The 20297-nt window shown below is 61.4% G+C and overlaps 1 protein-coding gene across 6 annotated transcripts in view; it reads left to right on the top strand.

Moving 5' to 3' along the window:
• Positions 1 to 20297, top strand: part of TP73 (tumor protein p73) — an 82780-nt gene that overhangs the window by 39470 nt on the left and 23013 nt on the right. For all 6 annotated transcript variants that reach the window (XM_054443015.2, XM_054443043.2, XM_054443024.2 and 3 more), the window contains exon 4: positions 14506 to 14748. In XM_054443015.2, the coding sequence (XP_054298990.1) occupies positions 14506 to 14748 (243 nt within the window). The remainder of the gene's footprint in view (positions 1 to 14505; positions 14749 to 20297) is intronic.

Below are 20297 nucleotides of genomic sequence, written 5' to 3'. Positions count from 1 at the left end.
CTGGCCTCACTTCCAGACTTGCCAGGTCCCTGGGGGCCAGGCAGGCACCAGCTGCTAATTGAGAAGGTGGAAGGCTGGGCACAGCTGCTCTATGTGGGGCCGTTCCTCCTCCCAGGGAAGCAGACAGCTGGGGCCATGGGTACCTGTGCCACATGGGAAACTCGGCCATGGGCAGGGGGCAGCGGGCAGATAGGCAGAGTCTAAGTGCCCCCAAGCTCTGCTGGCACTGGGATGAAGAGGCACAAAGATCTGGGGATGGAGGCCTTTGGAGCCGTGGGCTCCAGGCAGTGTGACCAGCGTGTGTGTGACAGCGATGTGTGTGAGTGCGCACACCAGTGTGCACATCAGTGTGCATGTGGCGGGTGGGTATTGGTGTGCGTGCATGTGTGTGTCTAAGTGTGGATGTGCATGCAATACACAGGCGAAGATATGTGCAGATGTGTGTGTGTTACGGGTGTGTGTACAGGCTGGTGTGTGTGTGTGTACACGTGTTTGCATATGTGTTGTGTTGTGTGTACATGTGTGTACGTGTGAGCAGATTGGTACTGCAGGTGTGATTGTGTGATTTGGGTGGGTAGGTGCTCATGTGTGTCCGTGTGTGTGTTGCGATGGGTACATGTATGTCTGTGCCTGTGGCTGTGTGTTCCCAGGCAAGGCTCTGAGAAGAGAGGCAGTGTGTGTGTGGCCCAGAGGGTGGGTGAGAGTGTGGGTGACCCAGCCCCACAGCCTGCCCAGATGCTGGGTCCATGCACACGAGTCTGGCGGCACCGTGGCCTCTCCACACGCCTGCATGATCTTTTTATCTGAAACGCAGTGCTGGGACTGTAGCCCAGAGCGGGGAACAGCTGCATCAGGCATGGGGTGTCCCTCTCTCCCTTGTCTGGCTGTCACCCACTTGTTCATTGATACATGTATCCACCAACACATTGCTATTAGAAACGCACAGCAGGCCTGGGGCTCCTGGGGGGGGGTGCCTTGTACCCCTAGACTCTCCCAGGAGGTGCGTGAGCTGGGAGGGGCTGTCTCCCGGCTGCTGGATCGCCTGGAACCCAAGGTGGAGCCAGAAGCCTCGGGTGGAGAGGCCAGTGTTGCTGCCTGGCCAGCCGAGAAGCCTGGGGACCTGGGGGACTCTAGTACAATCTTTTCCCTTGAATGGAGCAGATGTCACCATGTGACTCACCCTCTGGGGGGACTCCACCAAGGTTGAGTATGCGGTCTCGCAGACGCCATTCCTGGGAGGGGTGGGGAGGTGGAGCTGCCTGCCCTGGCCTACAGACCTCACTGCCTGCAGGAGCTGCTGGTGTCCACTCGGCTGCTGCTGCCCAGTGCCCTGGGCATCAGCAATGGCCAGCTGTGCCATCACTGTTTCTTTTTAGACCAAGGATTACTGTGGTTCATTCGTTCATTTGTTCATTCATTCGTCCCATCAGCAAGTGTCAACTGGGCACGTTTGTGTGTTAGGCTGAGTGCCAGGAGCAGTTGGAGGCAGTGCCCAGAGCCAGCCGTGTCTCCAACACCTCTTCTCTCTCGGGGGGAGGCGGGCTAGGCTGGGCCATCCTAATGGGCTGAGTGGTGACTCAGTTTCCCTGTTTCTGTGCCAGAGAGAATATTCATGACTTCGTCTTACTGCAGGAATGTGTTTTGAGAAAGTGGTATTCAGCCCAAAGGGTTTTAAACCCAAAGTGAGCGAATAGAGTTGTATTGGAGTTGGTGGCTTTGTGAGGCCCTGGTTATTCTTATCAAAGTACAGCGGCTGTTCCGGAGCCCGCTGGGCCAGCCTGGCCCTGGGAAGAGGCCTCTGGGTTGCAGGACACTGTCTGAGCCCCCAGCTGGGCCCGCCAATTGCCCCCAGCCTGGCACAGGGTTCCAGGTGTGGGCTTGGGGTCTGTCTCTCTGGCACCTGCCAGCTGAGTCTTTGGGCAGTGACACTGCTCTCTGAGCCTCAGTCTCCTCTATGATCAGGATGGTGTTCACCGTAGCTGCTCGGCTGTGGGGCCCAATGGGAGCCACTGGCTACTTGCTGCAGATGGGGACGCAGGGAGGCCTGGCCTGGAGAGCTGCAGCCTCAGCCCCCTCCTCCCGCAATCCCAGCCATGCAGCCTCAGTCCCTCCTCCCACAATCCCAGCCATGCAGCCTCAGCCCCTCCTCCCGCAATCCCAGCCATGCAGCCTCAGTCCCTCCTCCCACAATCCCAGCCATGCAGCCTCAGCCCCCTCCTCCCACAATCCCAGCCATGCAGCCTCAGCCTCCTCCGCCAGCAATCCCAGCCATGCTCTTCTCTTACGTCCCACACTGTCCTTCCTCATGGGGGACTGGATAACCCTGTGGTGGCTGTGGCCAAACAAGGCCACGTTCTGAGTCTGCGGCTCCCACGGACTGGGGTTAATCAATGCCCAACCCTGAGGTGGACACAGAGACTACCCACTTCTGCCTGTAGCAAGGAAGGAGCTGACGGTTGGACGAGTGGGGCCCCTCTAGAAGAGGCTGAGCGCTGGAGACGTTGGAGCTGGGCGCTGTCCACCAACACCCGGGAGTCTCCCTGACTTCCCAGATGTCCAGCTCATGGCCCCTTGCCCCCCACTTCCTCCTGGGGCCTTTGTTCTTCAGCTTTAGGGTCTCAGGAGGTTAGCCAGGGTGATGGGAGACACCCCTAGCTCTCCTGCACCCTCTATATGGTGGGGCTCGAGCCTGTCTCGCCGCAGGGCCTGGGCTGTGCACCCTTGGGCCTGGCCTGTTCCCACCCTGCCCCTCCACGTGGTGGGCATCCATGCGTTGTGGGAACGTGGCCACCCCTGTGCCGAGGAGCAGCATGGACAGGTCTGGAGCTTTGGGCACCCCCACTCCCATGTGCCCCATGGAGCCAGTGTCCACTCTCTTCCTGCAGAAAGTGAAGCCTCTGGGTGGGACGGGCCTCCAGGACAGGGCTCTGGGGCGGGGGGAAGCCAATCAGTGCAGCAAGCTGCAGTTACTAGGCACCTACTGTGTACGTGGGGCTATGGAGCCAAGGGACGCAGCTGGCAGACGTTCTGGGAGGGCCCCCGACTGCAGTGCTGGGGATAGACCACAGGGGGGCAGGGCTGAGGCCAGGAGCCGCCTGCAGGCTGGGACGATCCAGGGACTTGGGCAGCCGCGCTGGCCAGGTGGTACGACACCGTGGGATTCTGGGCAAGATTTGCTGATGGGCTGGATATGAGGGGAGGGGTGGGGGGACGCCAAGTTTTGTGCCCTGAGATTGGTAGAACTGCAGCAGGGCAGGGGTGAAAACGCCGCGGTTGGCCGTGGCTGTGGCCATGGCCGTGGTTGTGTTGGAGACGCCTGGCAGCCGTTGCAGAGCTGAGAAGGAGCCGCATGCTGGGAGGAGGACGACGAGCGAGCAGTTCCCAAAGCCCCATGAGGGAAGGGTTTCCAGTGGTCCTGGGGCCTGAGAAGTGTGACCACCTGGTGGCATCAGAGGAGGTGGTGGGTGGTGGTCAGGCGTAGGGTGGAGTTTGAAGGTGACCTTAGAGGAGGAGCAGAGGAGGATTCAGAAAGATGCTGAGGTTCCATTTGCAGCCTTGCAGGAGGCTCTGCTGCCCTCCAAGGCAGGCAAGGCCGGCAGGGTCCAGGTGGGAGGTGGGTAAGGAGTTGGGGCCACACTGGCAGGAGCGGCCACGTGGACACTCAGTTGCTGGTGTGGGCAGGCAGGCTGTGGAGACGACCTCTAGGGAGTCCTGCGCATGGGTGCTTCCAGTCAGGGCTCTGGGGAATCTGCACGGAGGCAGGGAGAGACAGCGGCTGGAGCTGAGCACTGGGCATTGCGACATCCGAGACACCAAGCAGAGGGGGAGATGCGGAGGGGCAGCCTGGGAGGCCAGGAGGCACGAGGGGCCCGCTGGGAGAATAGAAAAGGGACTGGGGCTTGGCAACCCAGAGGCTGCTGAGTCCCCTGGTTTGGAGAGGGCGGGGCCCAACTGGGAATCACTCATGGGATTGCTGAGCATGGCCCAGGGAGCCCTCAGCATCCTCTCCAGGCCTCGTGTCATGAAAGACCTCAAGCAGCGGTGGGGCTCAGGCCATCTAGGGCCAGGGGAGGGACCAGTTGTCCTAACTGGAGATCCAGGGATCAGAGGAGCCACCCCACTCACCCGCCTGCTGTGCCTAGTGCACGCCCGCCTCCGGCCCCCCTGCCACCCTCGGCCAGCTGCTATTTCTGTTTCCTTCGTTCTGTCCCCCATTGGACCTCCCCCCCAGTCACCAGCCTAGTGGGACCTCAACTTGCTAAACCCAAACTGAACTCATCTTCCCCTGAGGGGGGACGGTGCCGCATCTCAGCCAGCAGGAAATCCACTCTCCCCTTTGCTCAGGCCAGAGCCCTGGAGGCACTCTCCACGCCTGAGGTCCTGTGAATCCTGCCTGCAAATGTGCCCGGGGCCCCTGTGCGGCCCACCTCGCACCCGCTGCTCAGACACATCTCACAATTGCTGCCTTTGCTGATGCCTGCCCTGTGTTCTCAACACTGGAGCCAGAGGGAGCGCTTTGCAGCCCTGGGCGTCTCTGCTCAGCTCCGACCACCTCTCCCGCTGTCTCCCCGGGCTCCGTCTCTCCCTGCATGGGCCCTCGGCCCTTCCTCTGGCTGCAGGCTCTCTGCCCTGCTGGTCCCCAGCCTGGAAACACCCCCAGGCCCACCCAATACCTGGGGCAGATCTTCCCCTTCCTGCAGGGCCGCCTTCACCTTTTCCTGAGCCCGTCCTTGCCTGGATGCCAGCCCTGGCCCCTGTGCCTGGCTCTGTGTTTCTGAGACCACTTTTGATCCCAAGCCCCTGCACTCTCGCTGGCTGGTTTGTTTACTGTCATCAGCATGGAGGGTCGGGGCCGTGTCTCATGCCGGCTGCCGTCTCCCTGCACCTGGGAGGGTGCCAGGACGTCAAGCCTAGGAAATGGGTGTGAAGAGGAGACCTGCCTGTGCGGGAGCTGACCAAGGCCAGTGCACTGGGCGGGACCATCTGTCATTCCTGAGCCCACTAACTGGGGAAGGGACAGGCAGAGCGGGGCTGGGCGATTGCTGAGCAAGCGTGCTTCTGTCCCTCTGCCTCGATGGCCCCCCACAGCCATCCTGGACCGCCTTCTCCACCTTTGGGCTCCTGCTCCAATGTCCGCTTATCACCGAGGGCCATCGGAGGTGGCGTGCCCCGTGACTGCCCCCCCACCCGTCCCGTACCCTGCACTGCACTTGTCATAATTCAAAATCTCGGCTCAGCCACCCATTCTCAGCTCAGACACTAATGTGTGCTGGGAGGCATCCAGGAAGCCCTGCTAAGCACCCGTCAGTGTCTCCAGCATAGCAGGAGGCTGTTACAGGTGGCGCCTGATTCATGTCTGCAGGACGGGTGGATGGATGGGCAGGGGCATGTGTGCAAGGACACAGGATGTCAGGGCTGACACCTGGGTTGGGCTCTGGGATGCTGGCAGCAGGGTTCGGAGAGGGGAGAGAAGTGTGTGTGAGCTGTGCCTTCCCCCTCGTCTTACCAGGCACTCGGCACTCAGCACTGGGCACTCTGGGTGGGAGGGCCTGGACCAGCCCGTTCCAGGTGGTTAAATAAAGTCTGTGCATCCTGTTGGCCACCTGCCTTTCATAGGCAGCAGCACAGGGCCTGATGGGGATACGGCCTGGATACCCCACTGGGGCCTCCCGCAGACACTCAGGGTCCAGACTGCCCCTCGCCATGACCTGGAAGGGAGGGGCTGGTGGGCCAGGCCTCTGGAGGAGGCCTCTCAGGGGAGGTGGGCTCTGAGCGGGATCCGGGAGGCAGGGGGCAGAAGCTGAGGGACGTGGAGAAGGGTCTGGGGGAGGAGGCGGCGGCACCGTGAGTGGACTCCAGGGCGGTTAGCAGGTGGAAGGCAGTGAGGGTTGAGGAGAGGGTGGGGCGAGGCCCTTGCACCGGGCCACAGTGGGCGGCTCAAATGTGGGTCCGTGGCGGCCCGGGGGGCACCAGGCTACCCTGGAGTCATCTGAAGTCACCTGGGAGTGTGGAGGGACACGCGTCTGCAAGGCCCCCGTGTGGCGCTAAACACAGAGTGGGTGCTGCAGACGGGCTCAGCCGCTGCAGACAGGTGCAGGCAGGATAGCAGCGGTGGCCCTGGGCCTCGCAGTCCTGCAGACACACGTCTGGGCAGCCGTGCGGGGCTTCTGGCGGCGCGTTTTTCCGTTGTGAGGTGTGGAAAGTTCCACGTGGCCCTGGCCTGGGATTGGGCAAGGCCTTACCTCAGCCCCGGGTGAGAGCACAGGGTACTGTGGGTGAGAGCAGAGGGTGCTGTGTGCACATTGTCGGGAGAGGGAGGCTTCCCCCCAGGCTCATGTCGAATCTTGTTGGCATTTCCATCCGTTTAATCACGGGCTCCGGGAGATGCTGTGGGAAGTACCGGTGGGACGGAGGTCTTGCCCTGGTGGGATGGGCTCTTTCCCTCCGAAGCCCGGGCTGCTTGTCAGTCACTCACCCCTGGGCGAGGTTGCGGCCCAAGTTCAGACATGCCCACGAGAGATCAGGGAGTTTGAGGAACGGCATACTCTCAAAAACCACAACAGTCTGGTCTCAACATTCTCCAGGGAGCGGGGACATGGACCTCCTTGTTCTACAAGAGCTGGGGTCACAGCTCAGAGCCCCTGTCCAGGCTGGAGGGAGAAGGCCAGGAGGCCAGCTGAGCCCTCAGGAGACTCCAGGCAGACCCCGATGCCAGACTCCAGCCCTCAAACATGCTGCCTTCTGAAACGTCCGTCACGGGCCCACCATGTGCCATGCTGTGGCTGCCAGTGGTGGGTGAAGAAGAGCATGTCTCTGCCCCATCTGGAGCTCCCGTCCTAGTTGAACAGAATGAACCGAGAGTGCGGGATAAATGCCGGGTGGGGAGCAGGGATGCTCGGGCTGGGGCAGGAGCTGGAGAGGTGACAGGAGCGAGGGAGGCGGAGGTGGAGGTGGGGAGGGGCCAGCGGGGCGTCAGGATTTCAGCTGACGTCCCTACTACGCTTTTCCACGTGCCTCCCTCTCTGACTCGGATCCTAACTGATTAGGATCAGAGGAATCTCCGTTTCCACAGAGAAGGGGGACTGCATGGCCAGGCCGTGGGCTCGGGCCCCAGTCTCCTGATCTCCGCCAAGCCCAGGGCCCCAGGAAGCGGCCCCATCCTTGGGAACTGTCCTGGCCTCAGCTCCCAAGGATGGGGTCCCTTGGGAAGCTGTTATTGCTGTCCACGGGGCAGGAGCTCCGTCTTTTTGCGCCTCTGCACTAGTGGTGGAGACAAAGGTTTCCGAATGAGCATTTGTGCCCCGCCCTCCCCACCACCCCTGCCAGGCCCAGTGCAGGGACCAGGCTGGAGGTGCCTTCCCCGCCCCACATCTCCGCCGGAGGAGTCAACTGAAACCATGGCCTTTGGAGATGTGGCCAGAGTCATTGTGAATTTTGCTGGCAGGTTTCTCTGTTGTCATTTCCGCTAAAAAATATGTTCCGTTCTGGACAGTACCACATCTGTCCTCTGTCATCCGATGGCACAGAGGTGACCTCCCATGCCTTGCTTTGCGTTCTGTCTTAATATCCTGGGCCCTGATAAAAGGCACTGTGGACACCGGGAAGCGAGAGGAGCGGACTAGTGGGGAACAGGGACACAAACTTGAAAAAGATTTATTTCCCATCTACTTGTAAAAAAAAAAAAAAATCACTCAAATGCCCCACGCCTGTAATCCCAGCACTTTGGGAGGCTGAGGTGGGCAGATCACCTGAGGTCAGGAGTTCGAGACCAGGCTGGCCAACATGGTGAAACCCCGTCTCTACTAAAAATACAAAAATTAGCGTCTGTAATCCCAGCTACTGGGGAGGCTGAGGCAGGATAATCGCTTGAACCGAGGAGGTGGAAGTTGCAGTGAGCCGAGATCCCACCACTGCATTCCAGCCTGGGCGACACAGTGAGACTCCGTCTCAAAAAAAAATAAGTCACTTGAGACGGTTTACACATTTTAAACAGTCAACAGGTGCAATGGGAATCTTTTAACAAAACCACAAAATCCAACTTAATCTGAAATAGGACGGAACCCATGCGGCGGGAGGGTGATGAGGGGGCCCAGCTCCCCTCCAGCTCCTGGCTGGTGAGGACTTTCAAGGGGCTGTCCCCGCCCTCCACATTCTGGGGAAGGCAGCCTGGACCCTGGGCACTGTCTGGGCTTGGGGCTGTGGCTGACATGGCGGGCGGCAGCACACCGTGGCCACTTTCCCCAGTTGGATGGCCCGCATGGATTTCAGGGTCTGTTTCATCCAACCAAGAGTTTCTGGGTGTCCTCTCGGTACTGGCTATCTGGACACCTCAGGGAACAGGAGAGACTCTGACCCCTGTGAGCACCTGCCCCCGAGAGCACCTGCTCTTCCCCATCCGTCCCTGTGCCCGGGGCTTAGCAACTGTCCTCTGAGTAGTGAATCTGGATTCCCGTCCCTGTTCCTCGGCGGAGCCTGCCCAGCCGCAGTTCCTCCTGGCTGGGTTTTTGTGCCAAGGCATGGAGGTCATGCCTCATGCATCGGAGCTTCCTGGACGTTGGTTCCAGGCCCGGGCGAGAGTCACTCCCAATGAAAAGTCTCAGATTACCGTATTTCTGGACCCTCTTGATCCCCACAGTCATCCTACGAAGTCCATGTTGATTTCATTTTTTTTTTTCGAGACAGAGTCTCGCTCTGTCACCCAGGCTGGAGTGCCATGGCATGATCTCAGCTCACTACAACCTCTGCCTCCCAGGTTCAAGCAATTCTCCTTGCTCATCCTCCCAAGTAGCTGGGATTACAGGTGCCCGCCACCACACCCAGCTAATTTTTTTTTTTGTATTTTTAGTAGAGACGGGGTTTCACCATATTGGCCAGGCCAGTCTTGAACTCCTGACCTCAGGTGATCCGCCCGCCTCGTCCTCCCAAAGTGCTGGGATGACAGGCATGAGCCACCACGCCTGGCCAGTACACGTTTATTTCATCCCCACTTTGCAGATGAGAAAACGAAGACCTAGGGAGGTGGAGCGATGGGCCAGGTCACACAGGTGGAGCTGAGACTTGGCCCCAGGACTCCTGACCTCAGAGCCCTGCTTGGCCCCCCGGGTCCCTGGGAGGTCTCTCCTGCCCCTCTCCTGGATGGACAGAGAGGCCTGGTTCCCAGGATGGTGGCGTGGGGGCATCAGTAGACCCAGGAGAACCTGCTGTTCTGGGATGGGCAGCTCTGGCCACCACGTCCTGCCCACCTTGTGGGAACCCCCAGACCTCAGCCATCACTGTCCCCAGCTTGGCCGATGGTAGGTGCTGGGGCTTGGATTGGGGTGTCCAGCCAGTGGGACGGGGCTTCAGGGCTGAGCTGAGCTCTGGCCTCCCCCACACTGCTCCTCTCTGCTCTCAGATAGGGAGGCCAGGGGGAAGGCGGGACCCTCCACAGCCCTCCTGGAGGGGGCCCAGCTACTGGGTGGCCTGTCACTCTCTGACCCCTCATTTTGGAGCAAGGTCACTGGCCTGCTGCCACCCCAGGGGCATGGGTGGATCAAACCAGTGAGGTCTGGGAACTGTGTTGATACCTGTGACTGGCCAAGGCTAGAGAGCAGCCCCATTTACCACTGCCTGCTGCCCATACCCCAGCCTCCAGCCCAGAGCTAATCTCCAGCGCAGGTGCACCCAGGGAGGTCCCCAACCCATCTGCAGGGAGGAGAGATGAGGCCTCCTGGGTGGGTGGGTGGGTGGGGGCTGCAGTATTTGCCCTGGCAGAGCACTCCTGCCCCGCAACAAGGCCCTGGGGCCCCAGCAGGGCCTGGTGCGTCCGCGGCCTGGAGGCTGGCGGGAAGGCCACCCGCCGGCTCCCTGGCTCCCGCGCACTCCTTGGGTCAGGCCCAGGAGCCCTGCACACACATGTAGGCACTTGTGGCCGCCGCGGGCCGGGCGTGTCCTAATTAGCCCACTATCTTGGGAGCTCTTGTTGAAAGCAAAACAAACCAAAAAAGTCCTGGTTTTGCCTGGGTTCCTCCCCGCGGCTTCCGGGGGCCATCTGGTTGTGGGAGACCCCGGACTCGTGTGCAGGCCTGTGTTAGGTTCAGGGTTCCCCGTTTCAGCAGCTTGACCCCGGGCAGGAGCCAGGCCCCAGGCAAAGCTCCTTGCCGCCAGGCAGGAAGCGAAAGGGAAGACCAGAGTCCTCCGAGCCAGGTGGAGGGGCTTGTGGAGGATGCCTGGGGAGGCCTAAGGGGGAGGTCAGAGACCCAGAAAGCCCCCCGCACTCCCCAGATGCTGCGTTCCCAGCTGCCCTCAAAGCTGCAGCTGCAAAGACTCTGCCACCCACTGGGGGTGCGACAGGGGCGGTGACCACAGGCAGGGCCAGCATGCAGGGAGAGAGGTCCCCTGGAAGCAGGAGGAGAGGACAGCGTCCCCTGGGCAGAGGACAGGCCCAGTAACCCTGGGGAGGAGGGGGCTTCAGAGGCCCCCACCCCGTGTCACTGAGCCTGAGGATGAGAGGGGACCAGAGGGAGAGGCCGACATCGGGGCCCTGCCCGGGGAAGCCCTGCTAATGGAGCCTGCCTGGGGCCCCGGGCCACAGAGGACCGCACCGAGAGGGCTTCAGGCCTGCTGTCCGGACACTTATCCACTAATTAGGATTCCCGTGTGGGGCCGCCTGCCGCAAGGGCCTGGCTTACTCCCGCTGGGCTGTGCTAGGTGCAGAGATCCTATCAGCTCTTCTCCTCTTGCCTCAATGACTAATTCCTTGGCACCTTCCTCAGATCATTCAAGAATGTGGACAAGTTAAAATATGAACCATGTTGTCGTGGGTCTGCATCCTGCTTCTCCCAAACAAGGGAGGCGCGGGCTTTTTGCCCCACTGGCTGTCCTGTTCTTAGGGATGGAGCAGGGATGGGAGTCGGGCGGGGGGACCCTGGGGCCTGCCCTTGCCTGTCGTCCTGACCTGAGAAGCCTCAGCTGGGCAGCCCTTGAGGCCCGGGATGTTCTTGCCCGGGGGACTCAAATGAGTCAGGAATGGGGAAGTCCTGCATCCCTGAGGCCATCCCAGGGCCCAAAACAGGGAAGACCTTTCCAGGAAGGCCACCGCTGGTCTCCTGGAAGACAGAGGGCACCACGGAGAGGGGAGGGGGCAGGCTGGCACCCGGTACCCGGTGATGGGAGGGGCCGGCTCATGTCCCACACTCACCCCTGGGCAGCTGGACTGGAGGAGCCGTCCTGCATTCGTTTGTTCGTTTGTTCTGCCAGCTCGCTTGTTCAGCGAACCTCTCAAGCAGCCACGCTGTAATGGGAGCGCTGACTGAGGGTGTCGGCTCCGAGCCGTGCGTGTAATTCTGCTTTTTCTAGTAGCCACATTCAAAAAGGTGGAAAGGAGCTGGCGGAAGTCATTTAGTTATTTCCTGTATTCACCCCTAACTGTGATCGTTTCAGCCTGTAATCAATAGGAAATGGTGAGTGAGGTGTTTTCCATTCTTTCCGTGGTCCTGAGCCCTTGGAATCGGGGTGGGCTCACACACTGGGCTCAGCTCCATCCACATTTCACACACCCCAACCCTGTGTGGCCAGTGGCCACTGTATCCAGTGTCCTCGTGGGTTCATAGTCGAGTAGGGGAGACAGAAACCTTGCGGGACATGCGAGCCTGCCCTTCTGGAGAATGGCTGTTAAGATGTTCAAACCAGGTGATGAGAGAGAACACCTGAGGCCTGGGGGCTGCTCCTGCCAGTGTGGCCAGGGCTGACCCCCCGGAGCAGTGACCTCTGAGCCCAGACAGGGCTGATGAGGAGTCGTGTGCAGACCACAAGTGGAGGCTTCCAGGCAGGGCCTGGGCCTGTGGTCATGAGCAGGTCTCAGACACCTCGGAGGCCTTTTGGGCCTTGGTGAGGAGTCTGGGAGCCAGGGACTCTGGGGCGGGGCCTGGGCTGTGCAGCCAGAGCCTGGCACTGCCCCGTGTCACCCCCACCATCACCCAACCTCCCATGTGTGTAGCTGAGGCAGGGGCCCATCCTCTGTGCTAGAAGCCTACTGGCAGCTCACCGGTGCCCGGGGTGACACCCAACCAGACACCAGGAGGAGCGGGAGTGGCCTCTGTACATCTTTCTCTGAGGGGGGCAGTGGCTGCTTCCCCAGACCCCCTCACAATAGCCCAGGAGCCAGGAGAGGCGAGGGTCACTCTTCCCTGGGATGTGATGTTTTGTTTTCTTTTTTGAGACAAAGTATTGCCCTGTCTCCCAGGCTGGAGGGCAGTGGTGTGATCTTGGCTCTCTGCCGTCTCAGATTCCTGGGCTCAAGAGATCCTCCCGCCTCTGCCCCCCAGAATGCTGGGATTACGGGCGTCCCCCCGTGATGTTTTTAAGCTGGCACCATGGCTTATCCACGTGGCAGCGTGTGGGAGCTTCCTTCTGTCTTATGGCCGAGGAAGAGGCCACTGTACAGACACACTGTTTCCTTATCCATTTGCCATTCAGTGGACCCTGGGCTCTGGGGAAGGACCTGTGGTGCAGGAAGTTGGGAAGGTTGTGGGGAGCGCGACAGACCAGGAAGGAGGCTGCAGTGGTGCCGGAGAGGTGGGCAGGGCCCGTGCTGCAGGGGGTCCCCGTTCTACTGTTGGGTGGGATCCCTAGGTTGACAGCTCATAGCCAGCTTTAATGGTGCCAGATGATGGCAGCTTCAGCCAAGGCCTCGTGCCAAGACCCTTGCAGTGGAGCCAGGGCACGGGTCGCCCCTGGCGGCTCAGGCCTGCTGGGGCTGTCGGCTGTCCTGGGCTGGAGCACGCAGGGAGAGGGCCTGCCTGGCCTTTGGTGGCCCTGGGAACCGTGGTGATGGCTCTGGTGAGCAGCAGTCCCCTGCCTCCTGCCCCTCCGGCATCCCAGGCTGAGCTGCCTCCACGTTGGACGGCACTCAGTGGAGGACTCAGTAGAGGACTCAGAGAGGACACAAACTCTGGACTTGCCTGGCATCCGTCTCCATTGGATGCTGGAAGGGCCGGGGGATGCGGCCCTCGTCAGGGACCTCAGTGGATGTGTGTCCTAGGACCTACAGAGCCGAGGGCCTCTGGGTCACTAAACCCAACCGCCTCTGATGGAGAAGGCTGAGGTGCAGGAAGGGGCTGAGCCTGGGAGTCCCGGCCAGGCCCCTGCACCCTCGTGTGCGGGCGGTGCACATTTTGTTTTTTGGCTTGGAGGGGGCAGGCTGGTGGGAGGGGAGAGTGCGCTCACAGCACACCACAGCTTCTCTAAAGAGGGGCACAGGGCAGAAGGACCCGCCCCCGCCCCCGCCCGCCTGGCTCTGCCCCTTCCTGCCTGCAATCCCAGTTTGCGGTCTGGGGGTCTCAGCCTGCACCTGCTGACTGCTGGGACCTTTGTGCCGTCTGCTGGGGCCACTGGATCACTGGGGTCAATCGTTTCCCCAGCCCCATAGCTCAGTTTCCTCACCTGTAAAATGGGGACAATCAGGGTGCCCGCCGCAGGCCCGGGGAGAGGGGGGTAAAGGAGTTTGTTTGCATTGAGCCTCGGGGGGTCACAGGGAAAGAGCTGTTTATACATCTGCAGTCTTCCTCCAGCACCCGCCTCTGGATTTGGAAGGAGGGTCTTCCTCGGCAGCCCACCAAGTGAGGTCTGCCCTGCCCTGGATCTGAGACACCGAGGCCGGACCAGCACCCCCCTCCCTCAGCTGGGGCCTCCCTTAAGCTCCTGGCAGAGGTTGATCCATGCTGGGGTCCCGGGGCCCCACAGAGGGTGGTGCAGGGGACACACCCACAGGGGTTCCTGTTCCTTGGTGTGTGGTCCTGGCGGGGGAGGTGCGGGTAGGGGCCTAGCAAGAGAACCCCGGGCCAGGGGACAGCAGGGGTGGGGCTGTGCCGGCCCCTGAGCGTAGAGCGGCCTTTCCACTGGGGGTGAGGCCGTTCACCAAGAGACAAGGCCGCCCAACTGGGAAAATTGGGCTCAGCCATTGAACAGCAGTCCCACCTTATCCCACCACCTAGAGGGCCAGACCTAGTGAGATCCTGGATCTGGTCTCCAGCACCTCAGGGGCACCCACGCACCCAAGCCCAGGTGTGCGCACCCTGCACTCAGGGCCCACTTGTGCCCAGCTCACCTCCCCCACTGCCGGGCTCCCTGGGGCTGGATCTCCGCACTTTGAGCTGTGAGGTCCAGACTCCAATGCTGCCCAGAGGGTGCAGTGAAGCCCGTGTGGGCATCAGGGCCTGGGAGCCTCCCCCACCCAACGCCTCCCCTCCAGGTGTGCAGAGAGTCTATTCCGCCTCATCAACGGCTGGGTGGATCCCCAGAAACCCTGGCACCGGGAGGCTGATGGAGGGGAGGGTGAGGTGAATATGTCAGTTTATCCCAATGCAAGTAGTGGCCTGTTGGGATGGCGGAGAGACCCGGAGAAATATTTGGGATGACTGGAGCCGCTGGCCCTTTAAGGCTCCTGTAACAGGACACCTCCTAGACGGGACAGGACGACTGACTGTGTGTGTGTTTCCCCCTCCCTCCTCCCCTTTCCCGCGCCAGGCCCAGTTCAATTTGCTGAGCAGCACCATGGACCAGATGAGCAGCCGCGCGGCCTCGGCCAGCCCCTACACCCCGGAGCACGCCGCCAGTGTGCCCACTCACTCTCCCTACGCACAGCCCAGCTCCACCTTCGACACCATGTCGCCGGCGCCTGTCATCCCCTCCAACACCGACTACCCCGGACCCCACCACTTCGAGGTCACTTTCCAGCAGTCCAGCACGGCCAAGTCAGCCACCTGGACGGTGAGTTCCCCTGGTCCCTGAGGGCTGCAGGCTGCGGGCTGCGGGCTGGAGAGGAGGTGGCCGCGTTCCCCGTACCTCAAGAGGTCTGAGGTCACCCCACTGTCTGCTCGGGGTTCCCACCTGGCCGGGGCCAGGAGGAGCATCGGGCAGGAGGCGGGTCTCAGGGACGGGCAGTCTGGGTGCGCCCACCCCTCTAGACGTGAGTGGCCAGAGCCAGTCAGCCTCCAAAGGGCCACAGAGGGGACGGACTTGGCCCTGCTGGTGAGGTCTCTGCCAAGACTGGCCAGCGGCTTCCCCATGCTCAGGTGGGGTCTTTGGTTTGAAATCCTGTCCTGGACAGAGGCAGAGGCTCTGCTGCCAAGAGATGTCTGTCTGAGACAGGCCCACAGCCCTAGGGTCTGCAGAACCTGCCTCCTCCAGGCAGCGAGACCCATCTGCGCGAGTGGGTGGATTTGGGCTTTACTGGCACTGTCTCTGGAGTGTCATTTCCAGGAATTGGCATGTGCCAAGGAGATGGGGTGGAACCACCGTGCCAAGGGCTCAGGTCCTCACTGCGGTGCCCCTGGGGACAGCCTGGCCCACGGTGGGGATCTTGCTAACTCTGATAACATCACCTGTGCACAAGGCCAGTCTCCTCGAGCCAGGCACCATGCTCAGGGCTTTGAGTTGAGCTAACTCTTGCACCCACCAACAATGCACAGGGCTGACTCCATCACTGCTCCCCTTTTACAGCCAAGGAGGCTGAGGCACGGGGAGGGAAGTGGTTCGCCCAGAGTTCTGCTCATAGTAAGTGGGGGCAGCCACCTCTGCATCTGTATTCCTAACCACTGAGCTGCCCTGCCCAGACGGCTTCAGGGGAGGGGTCTGTCAGGAGGGGCAAGGTGAAGGCTGCGTGACCCCAGCCAGGAGTGGAGGGCATGCAGGGGCTGGGCGGGAAAAGCAGCCCCAAGAGCCCTCCGGGTCTCCCCTCCTGCACCGAGGATGGGGCGAGTGAGCCCTGCCCGGGCACCCAGGCCGTGGCTGTAGGAGGGGCTCTATGGGACACATGTTGGTCCGGCCCACTGGGCAGCGTCCCCTCCCCCACGAGGCCCCGCCTCCCCGGGCACAGCTCAGTGCTGGCCCCCTGAAGTCCATGCAGGGCGGCTGCATTCCCACCTCCTGTGGGGAGTGCTGAGCAAGGGGCCCCTCAGGTTTTTCCGCTTTAAGAACCGGGTCCCACTGCCCTGCTGGCCATAGCTGCGGTTTTCCCACGCTCCTGGAGGGCCGAGGGGCAGGGCGGAGCCTAAGGTAGCGTGTCAGGCTCTGCAGGTAGCCGGACAGTCCTGCTGGGCTGGTCTGGGGTCTGGGTTCCAGGCCCCGCCCGCCCCCACCTGTGGTTGTTTCTGATTCTCACTCCAGCCACGGGCTCCCCCAACTGCTGGCTCCAGGCTAAGAGAAGGCTCAGCCCGGACTCCCTGGGCTTGATGGGAAGGGGCTCCGTGGGCCGTTGGGCCAAGGGGCAGAGGACCTGGCACCTCCTCCAGGGCCTCCCACCTCCATCTGGCAGGAAATGCCGACCCCAGCACTAACGCCCCGTTTTCTCCATTTGGAAATTACTCCTCCACGCACCGTACGGCACGGCGGAGATAAGGATGGGGAGACCGTGCCGGGGCTGTGGCCAGCACGGTGCTTAGCTCGCAGCGGGAGGCCCATGTGTTGTCTTAATTGTGGTGGTGGTGGTGGTGGTGGTGGTGGCGTGCTGGCCTGGGCCTCCCAAATGAGTGGTTCTGTGGCAGCTGCACCTGCCTGTGGGGCAAGGGGGACCAGGACTATCCTTCCACCCCACTTGGAGGTCCAGTGGGGCCACCTGAAGCCAGGTCAGAAAGCCCCAAGGCATCCTCACCTGCACATCTCCAGCAGCAGGAGCCTCACCACTGCTTCTCTCCCACGCTCAGGCTTGTTGCCTAAGTCCACTCTCTCCCCTCTAAGGACACTGACCTCCTGCCCTGGGGTTTATGATGCTGGTGGTTTCTGGAGAGTGTCTCCCTGGAGTCCTGGCAGGCAGCTTGTGGGAGCTCTGCTTCCCTTCGTCCCATGGTCTGAGGATGCTGATGGGGTCTTCACCGTGCTTGGAATGCACTGCATGTGGTCTGAGCTGATCCTCTTGGAAGGACAGGAGCAACCCCCTCTCTGGCTGGCTTCCCCCACCTGGGGTGTCTGGCACCCCCACCCCCTGCCAGGTGTGTGGTATCAGGTTCAAGGGACTTCATGGTTTTGTCTCAACTGCCTTGTCCTGCAGGACGGGGTGGCCTTGCCCTGTGGGACGGGCTGGTCTGCTCAGACCAGGCATCCAGGGCTGGTCAGCTGCACTGGCGGGAGGGGAAGGCTCTGCCTGGTGCCCAGCAGAGGAGCAGCAACACCTCCTCGCTCCCTCCCTGCTGGGCTCTGTGGATGCTGGGGCCGGGGGGTGGGGCGCAAGCTGGGGAGGAAGATGCTGTCGCCTGTACCCAGGGCTCCTCCTCCAAAGCCCTGTGGATCCAGGGGGTGGAGGTGGGACAAACATTGATAATGAGATTTTTGGCACCTCAGCTCTCTGGGGGCAGAACCCCCTCCACCAGGGCTTCTTCCCTTGCCCAGGGAGGGGCAGGCAAGTGGTCGGCTCACAGTGTGGGACAGGGCCGCCAGGCAGCCCACTTGCTCCCAGCTCTGGGGTCCCACCATGCGGGCGCTGCCCAGACCTGCTGCCTGTGCTTGCGTCCGGCCTCTGCGCCATGACTCCCGGGGCTCCCGGCACGCCAGCCGGCTGGTAACTGATAGATAATTCATATTTTTATCAAGTACAATTCCACATTGGCTGCCGCCCTCCTTTCTCCCCGATCAGGAAAAACACCCTCACCAGCCCCCTAGTGACCACAGCTGCTAATGGGGACTTTGACCTCTGCTTTGCTGAGGCCCATGGTGGGTCTCCCCAGCCCCGGGGGGGTCCATCTGTCCTGAGCAGCTTCCCTCAGACCTCAGACCTCCTTGGGCACTGAGGGGTCAGGAGGCTGCGGTTCACAGGCCTGTGCATATGTGTGCATACATACGCATGTACACACACACACAGACACGGCACCCTCCCACATGCATGCACACGCGTGGATACACAAGTACCTTATGCACACGCAGACACATGTAAACACACAGGCATGCGTGTACATGCACAGGCCTCCCCCCGTCACTGCCCAGGGTTCTAGTAGCTCCCACCCCATGGAAAGCCAGGATGAGGAGGAGGCGGGTTGTGGGTAACCAAGCAGCCAGAGGAAGGATTTGTGTTTAGCCACGAGAGTGTAACCAGTGACCAGTGACAGGGCAAGGCTGGCATTTGGTGAGAGGGACCCTGCATGGTGAGAGAGGTGGAGCTGGCGCCTGCTGGGGTCCCAATCCCAGAGCTGCCTGTGAGCACCTGCTGCTTTGCCCCTCTGCCCTGGCATCCTCACCCTGGCCTCGCCCTGGCATCGCCCCTCTGCCCTGGCATCCTCACCCTGGCCTCGCCCTGGCATCGCCCCTCTGCCCTGGCATCCTCACCCTGGCCTCGCCCTGGCATCGCCCCTCTGCCCTGGCATCCTCACCCTGGCCTCGCCCTGGCATCGCCCCTCTGCCCTGGCATCCTCACCTGCAAAGAGAGGTATGGCCTGCCAGCCATGGTGGGGACAATGGAGCTGGCTCTTGGGACTTCTTAGGGCAGGGCAGGGTACCTGTGGAGCGCTCCACACACGTGGGCTCTTTGTGAGTGCAGTGCTGATGGTGACACCAGTGCCCTTCTCCCAGTTCAACACCCTCTGTGGGACAGTGTGAGGTCAGAGCGTGGGCAGAGCTCTCTGCAGGGCATGACCTGGCCTCTGAGCCCTGCTGGCCACTCCTGTCCTGGGAGCCCCACATGTTGGCAGTGGTGCGGACAGCTGGTTCCAGGAGGCCCTCGGGGTAGAGAATGAACAGGAGTTCCTCTAGCTGTCAGAACAGCCCAACGCGATGGGCATCGGATGCTGTGACACCCCGGCTCAGCTGTTCTGCCCCCAGCTCAGCCTCATCAGGGAAGGTGGCTGTCCTTGGTGTTTGGGAAGTTTGGGGACGGGGCTCTGAGGTCAGGCAAGAGGGTATTGTGGGGTTGGAAGCCCTGGCCCAGCACAGCATCTATGGGCACCTCAGGGCATGCTGAGTGACACCACCCACAGCACACGAGGCAGGCTGCCGTGGCAGGATGGTGAGGACACACACAGGTGCGATGGCCAGCTGCCCCAGCATCCCTCCAGACAGACAGATGGCCTGGACACAGCCCCCAAGTGCTCTCCAGCTGCTCTCAGACTCAGCGTGTGTGTGTGTGCGCGTGTGCGTGTGTGTGTGTGCGCGCACGCGCGCGCACACACACGTTTGTCTTAGGGGAGAGCTGGCTCCATGTGTAGGAAAGCCCCCCCTCCAGGAGGGACATGTGGAAGGACAGCCAGGGAAGCACAAAGGCTCTGCATGGGATTCCTGGGGAGAATGAGGCTGAGTCAACACTAATGGGTCTAGAGCAACCTTCCCAGCGCCTCAGAGGCTTTCAAGCAGGAGAATAATAGCGGAGGTGTCCCAACACGATCGTGGTATCAATTGCGTTATCCTAAAAGTTTATGGAATGCATGAGTGGAATTAATACCTTTTACTGGCACCAGAAGCAATTATATGTGCGTAAAGCTGAGGGAAGAGTTCTAACAATGTTTATTGTGGAGATGAAACGTGGATTATTAGGGGAAACAAGAGTACTTAGGGCGAAATTGCAGCAATTGCTGATATCAGGCAGCGCAGGGATCTGCAGCAGGGACGGAGCTTCCAGCAGGCCTGCACTGGCTGCGGTCAGTGCCTCGGGGCTCATGGCCCAAGACTGGGTCGGCTCTTATCTCTCCACTTTCTGGAGCAGCCAGAGGAACTCACTCTTGGGCCCTGGAGGTCACAGAACTTAGCCCTGGAGGCCCCAAGTGAGGTTGGGGAGGCCCCAGCTCTGAGACCCTGGGTCCTGTTGCCCCACCCCATACTGCCTGGTTCTTGGAGGAGACAGGAGGGAGAACCCCTTGGGGGACAGGATTCCCTTCCATAGGCATGAGACTGTTGGGGGAGACGCATGATCCAATTTACGTTTTAGGAAGAATCATCTATTTTCTAGGGCTTCTTTCCAGTTTGGGGACAGCCCTGTGGACCCCGCATGTCTGATTAGTAGCGTGGGCAGCAGCATTGCCCCTATGTGCAGGGCCTCCCACACTCCCCATTTCACAGATGGGGAAACTGAGGCTCCCAGAGGGCACACCAGGGTCACCTGTCAGCAGAGGGCAGAGCCGGGCCTGGCCCCAGCAGCCAGACCCCTAACCTTGCCCTTGCAGCCCGTGTGGTGCCCCACCCCGGCCCCTACAGGTCCCTGGACAGGTCCCCACGAGCAGCCCCTGCCCCCTGCCCCACCCTCTGCTCCCAGCTCTGTGGGGCAGGTCCCTGTGACCCTCAGGGCCCCCAGAGGAACCAATGATAAGGAGGTGCTGATGCCTCAGAGGGACCTGCCTGTC

This window comes from Pongo pygmaeus, chromosome 1, assembly GCF_028885625.2.
Source record: "Pongo pygmaeus isolate AG05252 chromosome 1, NHGRI_mPonPyg2-v2.0_pri, whole genome shotgun sequence".
Lineage (NCBI taxonomy): Eukaryota > Metazoa > Chordata > Mammalia > Primates > Hominidae > Pongo > Pongo pygmaeus.
This window is presented reverse-complemented; position numbering and strand designations above follow the sequence as displayed.